The sequence below is a fragment of the Lissotriton vulgaris genome, chromosome 4_1 (assembly GCF_964263255.1).
Source record: "Lissotriton vulgaris chromosome 4_1, aLisVul1.2, whole genome shotgun sequence".
In the NCBI taxonomy this organism is placed as follows: Eukaryota; Metazoa; Chordata; class Amphibia; order Caudata; family Salamandridae; genus Lissotriton; species Lissotriton vulgaris.
Genome location: NC_141691.1, coordinates 2,049,053,912 through 2,049,074,159, shown reverse-complemented (window position 1 = coordinate 2,049,074,159; position 20,248 = coordinate 2,049,053,912). Strand labels below are relative to the sequence as shown.

General features: G+C 47.8%; 1 protein-coding gene across 2 annotated transcripts in view; it reads right to left on the bottom strand.

Annotated features, from left to right (window-relative positions):
- MROH1 (maestro heat like repeat family member 1) overlaps positions 1-20,248 on the bottom strand; it is a 2,204,128-nt gene that overhangs the window by 1,448,036 nt on the left and 735,844 nt on the right. For both annotated transcript variants that reach the window (XM_086966435.1, XM_086966436.1), the window contains exons 13-14: positions 18,895-19,017; positions 18,178-18,288 (exon numbers count right to left, since the gene is read on the bottom strand). In XM_086966435.1, the coding sequence (XP_086822561.1) occupies positions 18,178-18,288; positions 18,895-19,017 (234 nt within the window). The remainder of the gene's footprint in view (positions 1-18,177; positions 18,289-18,894; positions 19,018-20,248) is intronic.

The following is a 20,248-nucleotide window of genomic DNA, read 5'->3' as shown; positions in this document are numbered from 1 at the left end:
GCAACGATTCTTTACTAACCCACAACAGGAAGAAGATTACCTACGATCACTGAAGGCGGCACAGCGCGGACTGGCGGGCCGTGGTCCGGCGGGACGGGCCCAATCGCCAGAGACTGATGAAGAATCTTGAAGATCCTCCTCGCGGGCGGGGTATGCCCCCCCGCGGCTCTGTGTTGCTTATTGGGCAAGGGTCAATTATGATCTCGAGGGCTGGGAACACAATGTCCATCCAGCCTACAGATTCCGGCTGTTCCGGTGGTAATGTATTCCAGGCCCCACTCCCCCTCCCTGACACTGCCCGGAGGTACCCCAGGTCGTAGGGCTTGGGGAGGGGTGGTGGCTGTGTAGCCAGCTAGACGTGTTCCCCAACGGCTGTTCCCCCTGGTTGCGAATTATTGACTGGCTGAAGACTAGGTTGTGGATGGGTATGCAGGGAGAGGGGGGGAAGGTAAAGTATGCTGGCAAGTTGGGATTGCTTCAGTGGGAGGGAGGTGGGGATCAGAGGGGGAGTTTGCAGGGTTGCGTGTTTCTAGAAATGTGTGCTGTTTATCATTGGATGAGGATGACTTGGGAATGTTTGGGGAGGGGGTGGGGGTGGGGGGGGTCGATCTGACATGACTGGGATATGTCAGTGGGAGGGGGTGGGGAGAGGGAGTTTTGTTTTAAAGTTGTACGGATTGAGGTACAGGTACATATCTCTATACAGCTACGCGATGTCAGGAACGGGTACATGATTGGCCTTATGATATTGCTCAGTTATAACGTGTCCACCAACAATGATGAATGATGATGGTTCTGGGAAAATATAAGTGCTGTCCTGGAATGTACGGGGCTTAAATGATGCTAGAAAGTGTAGAAATATATTAGCATACTTGGAAAGGCACAAAGTGCACATAGCATTGTTACAAGAGACACATATACATCCACGATCAAGTCACACGTTTGCGACTAGATGGGCATCAGTGAGGAAATTCTCATCATACTCTTCATATGCCAGAGAACAGCGGTATTGATTAATAAATCAGTCCATTTTCAGGTACTTCGGGATATACTAGACCCTGACAGACGCTATGTGGTGATGTAGGGCAGACTTGGCCGTTACGATTGTAAATTGTTATGCTCCAAACGTAGATACACCTGAGTTTTTTATGACACTATGGGGAAAGGCGATGAGCATTGGCTCTATGCATATTATATGGGGAGGGGATTTCAATGTTGCATTGGTGCCAGGGACGACAGGTAGATGCATAGAGTATAACAGACAGGCCAGGGAGGTTTAGAGTGGCATTATAGAGGAGGGCGGACTGATAGATAGTTGGCGTTTTGCTCACCCTCTGCAAAAAGAAGGGACACATTTTACGACATATTCTAACACATGGGCTCGCCTTGATTACTGTTTATTATCCCGAGGTCTGAGTGTGGATTTGGGGAGGGTTGCACATCTGGCTAGAACATACTCTGATCATTGTCCAGTGTTGGTACAAATAGGTATACCTGGCTATGATAGACCACGCACTCCATGGCGGCTTATGCCCACAGCACTGCTAGATGCAGTCTTTAAAACGGAGTTGGGCTAGGAGATTGCGGCATTCTTTCCCAGGAACAAGGGTTCTGTAGACAGTGTGGAAATGATATGGGAAGCGTTTAAAGTCACGGTCATAGGGTACTGTATATCTAAGAGTTTTGGGGTATTGAGAGACATCAAGGATACTATCAGGAAGTTGGAGCAAGAATTGAGAGATCTGGAAGCAAAAATGGCGCAAGGCGCAGATGCCAGTATACATAAGGAATTTAGAGATAAGTTGTCACAATATGAAGAGGAGGCGGCCAGGGAAGCAAAATTTAGGGGAAAACACTGGACTGTGCGGAGATATTGCGAAGGGGGGAGACCGGGTAGGGTTTTAGCAACGATCACGAGGAACCCACGGTTTGGCACACACATATTGCAGATAAATACTTCAGACGGCGGGGTATGTCAAGACACTAAAAGATTCAAGGCCTGTTTATGGCACATTATGGGCAATTATATACCACACACCAAATAGGAGAAGTGAGATTTGAGGATTTCCTAGTTGATATTGCACTATGTTGGCTAAGTGATTTACACAGAACTTTCCTTAGTGCTCCACTGGAAGTGGATGAGATAAAGGATGAAATAATGTCGCTAAACAATGGGAAGTCAACGGGGCTCGACGGTTTACCTGCTGAGTTCTATAAATGTTATATAGACATTATGGCGCCGGTATTGAAGGAAGTATTTGAGGAATCGTTAGAAATTGGGGTGTTGCCTTGTTCAATGCGTGAGGTGGTGATCACAACCCTTTTGAAACCTGGAAAGGACCCCGCGGAGTGCGACTCCTATCGTCCGCTATCGCTCATTAATTGTGACGCAAAAATACTTGCCAAAGTTCTCGCGACTAGACTGTCTCTCCTAATGACGAAGATTGTGTTGCCGGATCAAGCTGGGTTTGTACCTGGTAGGTCCACTAATCATAATTTACGCACTCTCTTCTCCCTCATGCACACTATAGCTCCAGATTTCCCAGTCGCTGCAATATTCCTTGACGCTACAAAAGCGTTTGACTCCGTTGAATGGAACTATCTCTTCACCATCTTACATAGAATGGGTTTCCCTAAACTGTTTGTACCGTGGATAGAGCTGCTTTATACTAGGCCTGTGGCAAGGGTGATTTTTAATGGTGGATTTTCTACTCTGATGCCAATCACAAGAGGCACTAGACAGGGATGCCCTCTTTCCCCATTGCTCTTCGCTATAGCGATTGACCCGTTAGCATGTCGCATTCGACAACTTCATAGAGAAATTGCTTTTAAATGCTTTCAACTGCAAATTGGAGTATCACTTTATGCGGATGATATAACACTATATGTCACGAACCCTCAAATTAATCTTAATCCTATACTACGAGAATTTCTGGTGTTCGGGCGCCTCTCCGGTATTCAAATAAACTGGAATAAATCGCAGTTCTTTCCACTCACTCCGGCGGTTACGCGCTTCCCGTTGGATTACCCACTGGAGTGGTGTGAGTCAGACCTCCACTACTTGGGTATCATGGTATCTACAGATAGGGAAGAGACAATTAGATTGAATTATGGTACTGCTGTTACCAAACTGGCTGATAACGTTACCCGTTGGATGGCGTTGACACTGTCTATGGCAGGCAGAGCATCCCTCATCCACATGGTGATACTGCCATGTTTTTTATATCCTTTCCAAAATATCCCCCATTATCCAGGTGCATATTTTTTTAAACGGCTGAGATCAGAACTTCGTTTGTTTTAGGGCGGCAGGCAACCGCGGCTTAAGTGGTCCATCATTACCCAGCCTTATAGAAAGGGCGGCTTTGATGTCCCAGATTTCGAGATCTATTATATGAGGGCACAAGCGCACTATGCATATTACTGGATTATTCCGACACCGTTTATGCCGCAGTTAGCAGCTGAGGATTGGGTCTCACGGACTCTTCCTCTAAATGGCTTAATTCATGGCCCAGTAGATATTCTGGAAATTCCGTTCACCACGGTGACTTGTACAATGGACGCCTGGAGAAGGATAGCGAAGGTCCTCAATACCAAATTACTGTATTCTCCACGTATGCCACTGGCCTATCATCCCGAGATGACACTCCTACAGGAAATGGGATTTCAATTAATGTGCAGGCTCCTTAAGATACATACATGGGGGGACTTGTTTCTAAATGGGCAATTTCGTACTCAGGGACAGATGTTTCAGGATATACACCCCACACCCTTAGAGGTGTTTTATTATATCAGATTAAGAAAAGGATTGAAAGAAGTATTGCTGCAATTCCCGGATGAACCGGAAATAGTACTACCACTACACACTATGTTGACGGCGTCAGATGGACGGCATTTGGTCTCCAGACTGTACAATACTATTAGACTGCACCGCACTGGCATCAAGAGTGCTGCTTGCAGGTTATGGAGTGCAGATATAGGTAATGAGATTTCTGAAGAGCAGTGGAACTACTGTTGTGGCATCACTGCCAATATATCGTCTAGCTGTAGACTCAAAATTATTCATTTTAAATTTCTACAGAGGCTCTATTATACGCCAGCCAAAAAATTACGGTTCAAACTAACAGATAATGATAGATGTGAAAGGTGTCATGCAGAGGGTGCGGGGTTTATCCACTTGGCATGGGAATGTCCAGGGGTATATGAATATTGGACTCGAGTACATGCCGCACTGCAGGTCATGCTGGGAGGAGAGATTGATAAGGACCCACTCATCATGCTCCTGGGATACACGTTGCGGACACCCAAGCCCACCAGAAAGTTTCTGGAGATTGCTCTATTGATTGCAAAACGTAGGGTTGTATGTCGATGGGGGAGGGGAAGAGCTCCTAAATTTAAGGACTGGCTGAATGACGTTATTTACTGCCAAGACCAGAATAATATCTATGCTGAACTACAGCCTGTTCGGAGCAGGCCCAAAGATATTTGGGGCCCCTTACAGGTATATTTACTGGAACACGCCACGCGACGAGAGGGTGGAGAACTAGATGACCACGATGGTGAGACACGGATATAGTTCTGGATGCCTTATTTATTTAATATCTCTGCCAGAGAAGGGAAACAATAGTGAGTTTGAATGTACAATTTGATGCATTAGATTTGGACACGATGCAAGTGCATGTGGGTGCTCTGCCCTATTGGTTAAATGGTATTGTATACATGCTACTACAGGACATCCTACTCGAATTTTTATAAAGGACTATGGATATTCAGCCCCGGACTCAAGAACTGCTTACATGTTTCCATAGCATGATACGTATTGTTGCAGGCTAACAAACCGTTTCTTCAGATTGATTGTCACTTCTGAGAATGTACCAATACTCTATGTTTGCAAGCTGTGAGATTGTATTTTTGTTTTGTTTTCATGTTTAATGTGAAAATGCAATAAATAAAGTTAAAAAAAAAAAGTATTTCACACCATGTTTTTTTTCATACCACTTTTTGTAACATTCTTGCGTTAACTTGACTTTTTCCCTCACAGATTTCAGAGACCACTCAACTTGTTTAGACACAGGTATTCAACTAAGGTCTTTACTTAAGGCCAGTCTACCTCTCATTAAAAAAAAAAAGGACTTTCACCCGTGACTAAATTAGGGGTGATTCTGTACGCCCAGATAATCTTGCAGACCTCTTCTTCCCAGTTCATGTTGCTATTTCTGGACAATTTAAAACAACATTTAAGCACTTTGTTAAAGCGCTCAACAAGACCATTTCCCGAAGGGTGATAAAGTGATGTTGTATTGTGTGTGATACAATTCCTGCCAAGAAATTATTTGAAAGAGGTGGATGTGAACTGTGTGCCAATAAGAGTCAAAAATACATTTAAGTAATTCTTTTCTCATGAACAATTCATCCAAGAAGGAGATTATACTGGTACAATCGGCACAATTTTAATCTCCGGCCATTTTGAAAAATGGTCCACAAGAAGTAAAATGTGCTATCGTGGCCTTCCACAGGTTCCACTATGTCCAAATCGACCCTCTACCAAGACATTAAATGGGGCTAAAGGGTACCTTAAAGGTTTTTAAGATTTTGTCAAAATCATTGCAAATGACTCATTCTCTGACTAATGACTCAATTTATCGGTCTAGACCTGGCCATCAATATTTACTCATGACCCTTCGTTTTGTTTTCGAAATCCCAGGGTGCATTTGTGGCAAAGTCTGAGTACACATTTCCTTGAGCTAGTGGGAGGAATTACTTTACCAGATCTAAATAGTAAGACATTCTCAACATACAATTTGTTTCTTACTTACCAAAATATTCTTTCATACATATTGAGATATCTTTTGATTGGCCATTCCTTGCCAATGAATTCACAAACTTGGTATCCTTGTGCGTGTGATTTTTCCACTCAAAGTGCGATACCTTCTAACCAATCACTAAATAGTAAAGCCACTTTGCCATCCTCATCCTGAAACTGAACATTGCCTTCCTCAAGAATTAAAGTGTAACATCCTGTTGTTGTGTTTATACTGTTCCTATGTACCTGGTTCCTCGCTGTTCAGCCAGTGTGAGTGTTCTGTGTGGAATTTTGGCTTCAGGGACATGTTTGGAATGCTTGGTGTCCTGGTTTGAGTGTTGACAGTTGAAGATTGGCCGAGCAGCAGGGAGGCTGCTCATGGGGGGCTGCTCTACCTGAACTTCACAGCCTGTACAACAAGTTACTTACCTTCGGTAACGCTTTTTCTGGTAGATACAGTATCTGCCTGCGGATTCCTCCCCTTGTGAATATCCCCCGTGTGTCAGCAACATTCGGAAATTCTTTTCGTAGCTTCGCGCCGACGTGGACTTGGACGTCATAGAGGCACGGCATCGCACGCGACTCCGCTGACGTCACCGACGCCCATAATAGGCCCACCCGGCGTGATGACATCAGTTCCGCCCTTTTTTCCGTGCCTTCGAGGCACATGGACGGACCAATGACAGTAGATATATACATAGTATACACAGTACACAATAGTCAAGGTAAAACACACAACGACCGCAACACCAGCACCCTGCTCGACAACCTCGCCAATCTTGGACTCAAGCAACTGGTGTCCACCCCCACCCACCTCGCCGGACACACACTCGACGCAGTCTTCTCCTCCAGCACAGACATCGACTTCAGCCACGCCACAGAGCTTCAATGGACGGACCACAGCTGCGTCCACTTCACCTTCAAGAGAACGACGACCCACCACCACCAGCAACAAGCCGCCCGCAGAAGCTGGAACAAGATCACAGCAGACCAGCTCGCCACCTCCCTGTGCCAGCACCCTCCTGCCAGCTCAGCGAACCCCAGCCAGGCCGCCGACAACCTCACGAAATGGATCAGCAACTGCGCGGACGAACTCGCCCCTCTGAGGACCCCGCCCAGCAGACCCGGCAGCAAGAAAGCCCCGTGGTTCACCGACGAACTCAAGAGCTCCAAGAAGAACTGCCGAGCCCTCGAGAAAGTCTGGAGAAGGGAACCTACACCGGACAACAGGACCTCCTTCAAGCTTGCCACCCGGAAGCACCACCAGCTGATCCGCGCCGCCAAGAAAACAGCATTCAAGGACCGGTTGGACAACAACGCACACAACTGCAAGGAACTCTTCAACATCGTGAAAGAGCTTTCCAACCCCAGCGCAGGAAACAACGACATCACCCCATCGCAAGACCTCTGCAACTCCCTCGCTTCATACTTCCACAACAAGATCGCGGACATACACAACAGCTTCAACAACCAACCAACGCACACCATGACCGAACAACCACCCCCCACCAACACCCTCCACGCCTGGACCCCGATCAGCACCGAAGACACCATCCGCACGATGAACTCCATCCACTCCGGATCACCGACCGACCGCTGCCCTCACCACGTCTTCAACAAGGCCGACGCTGTCATCGCACCCCACCTGCGAGACATCATCAACACATCCTTCGACACCGCCACCTTCCCTGAGAGCTGGAAACACGCCGAACTCAGCGCTCTACTCAAGAAACCAACAGCGGACCCCACCGAACTCAAGAACTACCGCCCCATCTCGCTCCTCCCGTTCCCTGCGAAAGTCATCGAGAAGACCGTCAACAAGCAGATGGCCGCCTTCCTCGAGACGAACGGATCCCTCGACCCCTCACAGTCCGGCTTCCGAGCCAATCACAGCACCGAGACCGCCCTCATCGCCGCCACCGATGACATCCGAGCCCTGATGGACAATGGAGAAACAGCGGCCCTCATCCTCCTAGACCTCTCCGCGGCATTCGACACGGTCTGCCACCGCACCCTAGTACAGCGCCTCAGCAACACCGGAATCCAGGACAAGGCGCTGGAATGGATCATCTCCTTCCTCGACGGAAGAACACAGAGAGTCCGCCTACCACCGTACAAGTCAGAGGCCTCCGAAGTCATCTGCGGCGTCCCTCAAGGAACATCTCTGAGCCCCACCCTCTTCAACGTCTACATGAGCCCCCTCGCGGCCATCGTACGCAAACACAACCTCAGCATAATCTCCTACGCCGACGACACCCAGCTGATCCTCTCCCTGACCAACGACCCCGCCTCCGCCAGAGCCAACCTGCACGAAGGGATGAAAGAGGTAGCCGAGTGGATGACGACCAGCCGCCTGAAACTGAACTCGGACAAGACGGAGGTCCTCATCCTGGGCTCTTCACCCTCCGCCTGGGACGACTCCTGGTGGCCTCCCGCCCTGGGCACCGCACCCAAACCGACAGACCATGCACGCAACCTGGGCTTCATCCTGGACTCCTCCCTCTCCATGACCAGGCAAGTCAACAACGTCTCCTCGGCGTGCTTCAACATTCTACGCATGCTACGGAAGATCTTCTGGTGGATCCCCACCGAGACCAGGAAGACCGTCACCCAGGCCCTCGTCACCAGCCGACTTGACTACGGCAACGCCCTCTACGCCGGTACCACCGCCAAGATCCAGAAGAGACTCCAGCGGATCCAGAACGCCTCAGCCAGACTCATCCTCGACATCCCACGAACCAGCCACATCACCGGACACCTGAGAGACCTTCACTGGCTCCCCGTCAACAAAAGAATCACCTTCCGCCTCCTCACCCACGCACACAAAGCCCTACACGACCAAGGCCCGAGCTACCTCAACAGCCGGATCAACTTCTACGCTCCCAAACGCCACCTCCGATCAGCCAACCACGCCCTCGCCCCCGTTCCCCGCATCCGAAGAGCGACTACAGGAGGAAGGTCCTTCTCCTACCTGGCCGCCAAGACCTGGAACTCCCTCCCTCCCGACCTGCGCCTGACCCAAGACCACCTCTCCTTCAGGAAGAAGCTGAAGACCTGGCTGTTCGAGCAGTAGCGGCACCCCTCCCCCCCCCCCCCCCAGCGCCTTGAGACCCTACGGGTATGTAGCGCGCTCTATAAGTGTCATTGATTGATTGATTGATTGAATATAAGAAAACATTTGAAATAACACATTTTCCTTGACCATAAAATATTTACAACACATATTCTCTGGTATAGAAGAGCCGACAACGGGGAGGCGGGTGGGTCAGTGAGGAATCCACAGGCAGATACTGTATCTTCCAGAAAAAGCATTACCGAAGGTAAGTAACTTGTTCTTCTGATAGATACATCTGCCAGTGGATTCCTCACCTTGTGAATAGAGTCCCACAGCAGTTCCCATTCCCGGAGGAGGGTGTCCACTCTTCTAAACCAGGAAATCCTGAAGGACAGACGCGCAAAGTGGCCGTCCCTCCTCACTTCGGAATCCAAGCAGTAATGCTTCGCGCAAAGTGTGGAGGGAAGACGCCCTACAAATGTCCTCTACTGGAACACCTCTAGCCAATGCTGAGGTAGAAGATTTAGCTCTTGTAGAATGAGCCCTTGTGCCCTCTGGAGTTTCTTCAATGGCCAAAGAGTAGCAGATCTTTATACAGAGGACGATCCATCTTGACAAAGTTCTTTTATGGACCGCTCTTCCTCTTTTGCAGCCAGCAAACCCACCGAAGAGCTGGTCATCCAATCAACAGTCTTTAGATCTGTCCAGGTAAAAGGACACCGCCCTTTTGGGGTCCAGACGGTGTAATCTCTCCTCCTCCTTGGAAGGGTGTGGGGGAGGATAAAAGGTAGGGAGGGTAATGGATTGACCAAGGTGGAAAGGAGTCACCACCTTTGGAAGAAAAGCAGCCCTGGTCCTAAGAACCATTCGATCAGCATGAATGGTCAAGAAAGGGGGCTTGGAACTAAGAGCTTGAAGCTCACTTACCCTCCTTGCTGAGGTTATTGCAACGAGGAAGACTGTCTTAAGAGTCAAAAGCCTCATAGGACATTTGTGAAGAGGCTCAAAGGGAGCACCCATTAAAAAGGACAAGACAAGATTTATGTCCCACTGAGGCACAATAAAAGGAGTAGGAGGGAACTTATTTGTGAGTCCCTTCAAAAACCTTAAAACTACAGGAGATTTAAAAAGGGATGGCTGGTCAGGCAAGCAGAGAAATGCCGACAGCGCTGAAAGATAGCCCTTAACTGTGGCAACAGCAAGCCCTTGCTGCGCCAGAGAGCGGGCAAACTGGAGAACATCAGACAAATGGGCTCTCAAAGGGTCAATAGATTTCTCCGCACACCAAGTGACAAATTTCGACCATCTATATGAATAGATGGACTTAGTCAGACGGGAGAGAAAAGGTATTCAGGTTGCCCCGTTCAATCTCCAGGCGTGTAATGTCTGGAGGTGGGGGGTGAAGAACCTGCCCCTCCATCTGAGAGAGGAGGTCTGCCCTGAGAGGGAGACGGAGCGGCGGGTGAGAGGAGAGGTGGAGAAGATCTGTGTACCACACCCTTCTTGGCCAACCCGGGGCGACCAATATGACTTGGGCCCGGTCTTGGCGAATTTTCCTCAGAACCCGAGGAATCAATGGTATGGGAGAAAACGCGTAAAGGAGTTGACTTCCCCAACTCAACTGAAACGCGTCCCCCAAGGCTCCTAGCATCGGATACTGGAGACTGCAGAACGACGGGCAGTGAGCATTCTCGCGAGTGGCAAACAGGTCCACCCGAGGAGTTCCCCACATCCGAAAGATGTCGAGAACAACCTCTGGATGGAGCCTCCACTTGTGGTCGGCCGAGAACTGACGACTCAGACTGTCTGCTCGCACGTTCAGAACCCCGGCCAGATTTGCCATCAGACAAATCTGATGGTCCTGAACCCAAAACAAGAGCCGCAGAGCCTCTCTGCAGAGACACTGCGACCCTACTCCCCCCTGCTTGTTGATGTACCACATCGCGGTCGTGTTGTCCGTCAGGACTTGCACTGACCGACCAGGAAGGGAAGGGAGTAAGGCCTTGAGCGCCAAACGTATCGCCCGCAATTCTAAAAGGTTGATGTGAAGCAAACTTTCCCCTGGAGACCAAAGACCCTTGACCTCCAGATCCCCCAGATGAGCACCACACCCTAGAGTGGATGCATCAGTTATCAACGTGGCCACCGATGGAGACAGATGGAAAGGCTTCCCTTGTGACAGATTGCCTTCCACGCCCCACCAAGATACATCCGCTGCAGCCTCTCTGGAGATCCTCACTGACTCCCTGAGATCTCCTTGGTGTTGAAACCACTGCCTGCGGAGGCACCACTGGAGCGCCCTCATATGCCAGCGTGCATGGTTGACCAACAGAATGCATGAAGCCATCAGACCGAGCAGACGAAGGACCTTCAGGACTGGAACTACCGCTCCACTGTGAAACAAAGGAACCATTTCCTGTAGGTCGCGAATTCTTTGAGGAGGGGGGAATGCCCGACATACAGTTGTATCCAGTACCGCACCTATGAACAGACAACTGAGTTGTCTCTTGCAGATGCAGATGCTGGAGCACTTTCTCTGACGACTCTGCTTTGATCAGCCAGTCGTCCAAATAAGGGAATACCGGAATCCCCGACTTTCTGAGATGTGCCGCCACCACCGCCATCACCTTGGTGAAGACTCGAGGCGCAGTAGTAAGACCAAACGAAGGACCGCAAACTGGTAGTGTTGCGATCCCACCGTAAAACGGAGATACTTCCTGTGAGACTTCAGGATTGGGATGTGAAAATACGCATCCTGCAAGTCGAGCGACACCATCCAGTCTTCTTCCCGCAGTGCTTGAAGAACCTGAGCAAGGGTGAGCATCTTGAATTTTTCTTGTTTCAGATAGAGATTCAAGATCCTGAGATCCAGGATTGGACGAAGTCTGCCATCCTTCTTGGGGATCAGGAAATACCGGGAGTAGCATTCCTGACCCCTTTCCTGCTCTGGGACCACCCTTTCTTAATAGAGTCTGCACTTCCTCCTGTAGAAGCAACAGATGTTCCTGCGTGCAAAAACCTTGGCAAGGAGGGTAATTGGGAGGGAATTCCCGAAAGGGAAGGGCATACCCATTTTCTACGAGATTGAGAACCCAAAGATCTGATGTAACCGATTCCCAATCCCGTAGAAAGTGGGTAAGCCGGCCCCCCACAGGACCCGCATGATCCGGAATGGCGGATCTAGGGCTGCTTTTCTGTGGCTGGGGGGTTGGAGGAGGTGGAGGAGGAAGCGGCCTGACGTCCACGAGGACGAGCTCTTTGCTTTCCCCTGTAAGATCTGTACAAGGGATTCTGCTGCTGCTGCTGTTGTTGCTGCTGCTGACCTTGTCGATAATTGCGAAAGGAAGAGCGTCCAAAACCTCTGAGTCTCCTGGCCTTAGAACCTCTGATCTGGAGACCTAAAGATTTGGCAGTAGCTCTACTGTCCTTAAACCTCTCTAAGGCAGTATCGACCTTTTTGCCAAAGAGACCAACACCATCGAATGGCAGATCCAATGAAGCTGCTTGAACGTCTGTGGAAAAGTCTGATGATTTTAGCCAAGCCGACCTTCCCGTGGCAACCGCAGTGCCCATGATGCGAGCCACAGAATCAGCAGTGTCCAATCCGCTTTGTATTACTTGGCGTGCCGCCGCTTAAGCGTCAGACAACACTTCCTCAAAATCACTCCTACTTCCATCAGGAATCTTAGGAGCCAAGGAACGCATTGAATCCATAAGTGCGTGCACATATCTCCCCATGAGACAAGTGGCATTAGTGGACTTCAATGCCATACTTGCCGAGGAGAAAGTCTTTTTGGCCACCTGATCCTGTTTCTTGGCCTCCTTATCCCCAGGCACTTGGGGAAATGCACTCAAAGACTTCTTCGAACATGTTGCCTGAATGACCAGGCTCTCAGGAGAAGGATGAGATGTTAAAAAGGCAGGGTCTTCTGGTGCAACCCTGTATCGTCTTGCCACACTTTTGGAAACAGCCGGAGCAGATAGAGGCTTTTTCCACACCTCCATAATAGCCTCTGTTAAAGCCTCAATAAACGGAAGCAACGGTTCCACCACCGAACTAGGCGAGTGTAGGACCTAAGTAAGAAGATTAGACTTAGATTCAACTGCTGGCAAAGTCAAATTAATAAGTCCCGCAGCCTTCCTCATTACCACATGATAAGGCTGGACGTCCTTTGAAGGTGCATCAGAACCTGATGGTAACTCCCATTCCGGGGAAAAATCCAGGCCACTAGCATCTGCTAGGTCTTCAAAGTAGTCTTCTTCTAGTTCACCTTCCTCCACATCAGGATGAGAGTCAACATATCTCTGCTCCTCCAAAAGGCGTTGTGCCTCCCTCCTGGACCTCTCCTTAACACGCCTCTCTATTGGATCCACCATCGACTCAGACGGAGCCGGAACCGACATCTGTATCGAATCCGATGGCCCAGTTGGTCGTACTTGAGGTCGACTTGGAGCGTAGGTTCTCTTTCCCGCAGGGCCTTCAGGTTCAGCTTTCGACAAGATGAACATCCATCCACATCATGGTCAGAGCTTAAGCACCATAAACAGTCCTCGTGCGGGTTCGTAATGGACATCATCTTCCCGCATTCACTGCAGGGCTTGAAGCCAGTCTTCTTTGTCGACATCGTCACAAAACAAAGAAGCAGAAAAACTAAGGAAATAGCAACAAAGTCACTAGAAAGCTACTGAGATTCCCCGAAACCGTTAGCGTCGACGACGCGGAAAAAAGGGAACTGATGTCATCACGCCGGCGTGGGCCTATTATGGGCGTCGGTGACGTCAGCAGAGTCGCGTGCGATGCCGTGTCTCTATGACGTCCAAGTCCACGTCGGCGCGAAGCTACAAAAAGAATTTCCGAATGACGCAAGGGGATATTCACAAGGTGAGGAATCCACTGGCAGATGTATCTATCAGAAAACATCTTATTTATGCGTGATAGGGGATACTGATCTACTAGTGTGTGTTTATTGTGGTCTCTTAGGTCAATGCATAATCTGACCTTGCCACTGGGACATGTGACAACTACTAATAGGAAAAACCCATTCAGCAGATTCTACCTGTTCTATGATTCCATCAGATACCAATCTTTGTAGTTCACACTGTACATAATCTCTGACGGAAATTTACAACACCTTTACAAAATTGACAACAAGAATCGTCGTAATCGCTGAAACACTCAGTTTACATTAGAGGAATCAGAATGCTTTGAAGCCTCTGACTTCGCTTCAAATGTCCGCTTGAACATGCTGCACTATTTTACCACGCTTAGTGTGAGAAGTTGGCCTGATATATGATGCTCACTAGTTCTAGTGATCACCTTGTATCAGTCCAAACAACCCTTATGGTGATTGGTTGTAAGTCAACCTTATAGACCAGCTATCCTAGTGGTAGCATGGACAAAGCAGTCTTTAGGCTAAACTCTTTTGGCATGTGAAGCCAGCTGCTTTACCACATATAACCCCTTGAATACCAAGTGAAAGGACACCACACAGGTTGTTATGAAAATAAACAATATATTTATTAATAACACACACCTCTGAACTCTTGATGAGATCAGAGGGCTAAGCACATGACAATCTTAGGAAAAATACGTTTAAGTTGCACAAATTACAATGTTGCCCTAGGGGCACAACAAACCATATACTAAACAAGTGGTATAAGGAAATTGATAGAAGGAATGGAGCTGTCCAGAGACTGTAGGAATGCTGGGACTACCCTACCCTAACCTGAGGTAAGTAATAGGAGGCTCACGGGACGCGTGTGCAGAGTGTGAACTCACACGCGAGATGCGTCACAAAGTCAATGGACAGTACAAATTACGAAAAGGTAAGTATCAGACAGTTCCGACTAGCTAGGGCTAAAACGACTGGAAATCTGGACACTAGGAGAGTTAATCAACCCTTGAGCACCGAAATGCTCTTGTTACCTCACCCACGGGCTGCGGGTGCATAGGTGTCAAAGTGTGTCGGGTTTCCGCGTGGAAGTCTATGGAGCCTGGAAGAAAAGATGCTGCAGGCGGCCTAAAGGAAGATGTCCGGAGTGATCCAAGGGTGGATCAAGGAAGATGAAGACCTGAAAGCAGAGGGGACAGTGTTCAAAGTCACTAGCCAGTGACTGGAGTGTAACCAGGAAGGAACCAGATGCTGTCGTCGCGATCAGGTGAAGAGTGGACCCTTGACTCTGCAGCCACGTGGACCAGGTGGTGTCTTCGATGACCAGGATGGAGGCACGAGCTGTCCCACGCAGGCTCTCGCTGTCGGCGGTGTTGGTTCCGGATTCGGCGTCAACAGGCCTTGGCAAAAGCAACACACGCGGTGAGTGGAAAAGGCGTCTGGTGCAGACCAGGAGGGTCTGGGGTGCTTCTCCTTTGCAGGGGAGCAAGGGCCAGTCTGGAGCAACCAGACCAGCGGTGTGGATTTCAAGCATCGTCGTCTAGGAGGCCACTAGCCAGACGGCAAGTGACCAGACAACGCGTCGAGCAGCAGGCAAGCAGAAGGGCCCCACGCAGAGGTCTGGAAGTCCGGGTCTCGTCGGGCTCTGAAGTCTGGAACCACCAGGGAAGACGACAAAGTGAACTGCTGGAACGCTTGATGGTGCCCACAAGGGAGATTTCTTCAGTCTTCTGTGGAGCAGAACGTCGAAGTCCAGAGTTTCGTCTTGTAGAGTTTCAAATCAGGATTAATCTAATTTGGAATGGGACCAGCTCCTATCTTTATTCTCCTAAAGGGGGCTGTACTATGACTAGGTCCCTCCTATGGGTGGGACCAGGAAGGGGGTGGTTACACCCCATATCCTTTGTCCGGTTTCGCGCCAGAGCTGGGGCTTGAGTGCCCCAGCAACTGGTTTGAATCGGTGTATGCACAGGGCACCTTGTGTGCCCCAGGCATGTCTCATTCCTTTCAGGCCTGTCCTACCTAATACACAAATTCCTGTCTGGGGTGGTGCTAGCACCACCCAAGGCAGGAAACCCTTTGTCCAGGCCTCCCTCGCTGGAAGGACTCCCAGCAGCAGGAGGTCAGACTTATGTCTGTGGTGGCAGCATCCATTTTGTTATGCTGAGGCTCGAGTTAACTTTAACCGGGGTTCACAGTTACATACATGTCGTGTCCCTCTTAAAGGGTGGAATGCTGTCCCCGTCGCCAGAACTGGCGAGGGGGTAGTATTCCAATTTGTATGACACCTTACTCGACATGTTTTGATAATGCTATACCAAAGTTAGCAATAACCGCAAGGATTATAATGCACTTAAGAGTATATGGTATAGCGTTATCATGGAAACAGCTAAAGGACTTGGTTCCGACAGCTGCAGACAGGCTCAGCTCATGCTAGAGCACCATCTCACATAATTCCAAGCACTCTGCCGTCAGGATTGATAAGGCCTGCCATAGGAGTGACTGATAGGAAGATATGTGTCCATTTTAGGGTTAGATATAGGTATACTATATCTATAGCAAAGGGTGATTACACCACCTTGCCCAAGCTGATTGATCAGCCAGTTGTGTCAGATTTGGATGGCCAGCCAGGGGTGGCAGAATACATGCTGCAGCCCCTGGTAGGCCTTGGGTTCACCTATGTCCTGGGTATCTATGGTACACTGTACAAGGACTGATAAGAGTGACTAAATACCAATTGTTAAATGCACCTAAAGTACATGTGTGTCAATTTAGAGAGAGAACAGCTAGGCTGTGGGTCTGATCAGCAGGCCCACAACCAGGGAAAGTCGTAAACCAGTGAAGCAAAAAGCAAAAATCTGGGGTGACCGTAGGATTGCAGACCCTACTCTCCTACACTTAGTACTTTTCTTTCTACACACTTTTGCGAAATGCCCCACTATGCCACAAATTGTACATTTCTGATATTTCGCAGGACACTTTTTGTAGTGAGCCAAATGCGCACGAGAGCCTAAGACAATAGCATTTTCTGGAATTTTGGTAATCGCTAGTAGATTTTCCACTATTCCTTCTAGCCTCACCTTCCGGCTTCCCATGAAATACCTCATTGGTAATCGTGCATTTGTTATCTGCCTTTTTGTATTTGCCTGAATAAGATTTGCTGATGAGTTTAATTTCATTTGATTCATCCAGTACTGCCTGACTAGAACAACTACTTCTTTCAAAGGGGATTCACCATTTACCCACAGCTTATCTTGTATGTTAGGGTTGCTAGTATGCATAATAATCTGATCACGGACGAATTGCTCTTGTAAATTCTCATTACTCAGGGATCCACGTATGATGGCGCAAACCGATACCAGATAAAAAGTGACGTGATACATGGATGTTTTATTGTGGCCCCAAGGTCTCTCCTGTCTCAAGACAGAGCTGACGCAGAGCAGTGCAGCAACATCTACCGGCCCAAGACGGAATTGCTGAGAAACAAATCTGATCCAGTATGGCGCTGGGGGTATTCCCAATTTGAGATATTTGCGGTTAGAAGTCGCCATTACGAAGGGAAGCACCCGCATATGGACAAAACTGTTTGCAATTTCTCCAGACGCACAGATAACCATCAGAGGGAGATTTTACCACCCACATTGAACATCCTTTTCAACTAAAAAGATGAAACGGTTCTGCATAAGAACCTGCTATTGTCAGCGAAGAATGTGTTAAACAGAAATTATTATTAAACCTTTTGATATCTGGCTTGATAGGGCAGGTGTCTTCAGCACCAATTGTTACCAGCTTTCTAAAATATACATTGCATGGGCAAGGGGTCCACTTGGAGGATTATTTATCTTACCTCAAGCTATTCACATGTGAAAAGTACACTCAATCATCGCACAGTTTGTCACTCTATTCTTTGGCCTCCTTTACGCATTATATATGATAGCAATCCTTCTTTGCTAATTTTTAGTGGTTTTTGCATTTAGAAAGCAAATATGTCTGGGCTTAATTTGCTAGCTAAATAGTATTTGTGGATGCAATCTGTGCACGCAATATTTGCACATGCCTGTGTGTACATGTGTAACACACTGTCAAAACTATTGGCTTTCGCGGTTTGTTTTAAATTGATAACACCGTAAATACAAGATGTTATAATGATTTTTAGCAAGATGAAAGTTTGAGCCTGCCCTGCTGGCATTCAAACCTTTGCTAGAAACATATCAGAATAGTGAGTGACTGGTTTGTGAACCTATCACCTTTGACTTTGAATATTTCCAGACAAAGCTTGTAAGCATTACCTTCTAAATTAAATCGTTCATCATGCAGACTACCACTACAGGCTGATCGATAAACTGAACAATCGGTGAGCCAGAATAATTCAACAAGGTTGCCTGATCAGATTCAAATGAGATTGCAGAAATTATTGACGTTGCACTTACATTACTCATTCGGTCGACTGTGGTGCTAATGAGGTACAGGGTGTTGATGCTGATGCGCCTTACACTCTCCCCCGTCACATCATCAGAATCAGAGTTTTGTCTTTTGACTTGCTGTTGTATAAAACATGTTTAAAAAAGAGTTAAATAGATTCTCACATCATTTCTTTATCAAGCAAAAGCAATCACGCCTGGCCACAGTAGAACATACTGTCTGAAGTATACAGGGAGAGGTGGCTGTCACTTTTAGAAATATTACACTATTATGTTACAGAATCCTCTGAGGTAACCACTGCGGCGAGAAAAACAATAGTCAGAGCATATTAGTCTATAAAAGACCAAATGCATATGAAGTGTCAGCAGTAGGTGCAAAAATGACCTCAAGAGGACAGCCTTAATGTTTTTACAATACCAAGTTTACATTTATTTGTCTGAAGATGGTAACTGAAAAGAACAATTCTGTGGGGATCCAAACATATCAAACCATACAGGCAATCAAAAACAAAAATGAAACAATCATATAGGACATATGATGACAATAATACAGAGAAAAGTGATCTCAATTTAGGTATGAAAAGAATCAAAATACTCAAGGGCTGACAACTGAAAAGTCAATAAACTAGCAGTTTGTGAAGTGTGAGCAACTGATTATATCATCAGACGCTGCAGCAACAACAGAACGTCTTGAAAGACATATTCCTAATATTGCTTGGGACCTACCATGGCTTCTGAAGACAAAGCGCAGAGACGGACAATATACTCCACCATTATCTCACCGCCTGCCTCCTCCAAGTACCCGTGATGAGCCATAGCACTGATCACTTGAACCATTGCCCGCTTCACCTGCACAGAATCACAAACCGTAAAATGAAGAACATAAATAAGAATATACTCCCCAGAGAACATTATTCAATACCTAAAAGCATTTTAAAACCTGTAACCCTGGAATTACTTACACCACAGCAGAACTATGAAACGACTTTAAAGCAAAGAGGAGCATGCTCCTCAATAAAATTTGAACTGCTGTCATAGGTGATGCACAAACATTAGGGGGCACTATTCGTGAACCTTAAAATCTGGCATGTGTCTTAGTTTTTGTAGACTGGTTCTGTAGGAAGCTGGCTCTGTACATACTAACTATACCAAAGTAGGGTATAGTGTGCTCAGAGTCCAGGGAAACACCAGAGGTATAGCAGACTCTGTATTAGGCAAGTACTAACAGCTCTCTTTGTGGTAGTGAGGGCGAGCAGCTAGGCTGATCCAGATAGTGTATTAATCATTTATTGTAGTAACTCCTTCAAGGCTGATGGCAAACACTCAGAGACAGAATCCACACCAATTAGGCAAGTATGAAAAGGGTTGTTAGATCTGGGGGTCTCTAGTTGGCAATGGTATCCACCTTTGTCCGAATACTGACCCTTACTTCTAAGTCAGGATAAGGGGATTACACTCCTTAATAACCCCTGCTCACCCCCTTGGTAGCTTGGCACGAGCAGACAGGCTTATCTCAGAGGCAGTGTGTTAAGCATTTGTGAATATACACAGTAATAAAGTGAAAACACTACAGATGGACACAACACAGGTTTTATAAAAATAAGTATTCTTTATATAGACTTAAACACAAGACCACAAATGACAAAAATCCGCAATACTACACTTAAGATTACTTAAAAGATGATTCAAGCTGCTTAGTTCAAGTTGCTGGTAAATGCGACAAAGTTCTCAACAAAGTACCTGGATGCGTAACGCAAAGTAAACAAAAAGCTCGCAAAAGGGGAGATGCGTCGGTTCTGTGATCCGGTGGAACAGTTCCGTCCTACCTCAATGCTTGCGCAGAGTAGGGGACTCGTCGTGAGCCTTACTGGAGCGGAGGTAATGCGTAGATTCTCGGCCTGTGGGTCCGCGTCAGTGCGCAAGATGGCGCCTTGATGCAATGCGATGATCCGGTTGCGAGGCGAGAAGATAGCGCCCTTGATGCGGCACTGCGATGACGAGGACGCCCTGGCAGCCTTGCGACGACTCTGTACTTTGGAGTAGCGACAGGCCCTGCGACCCGCTTCTCCGGTGATGCAAT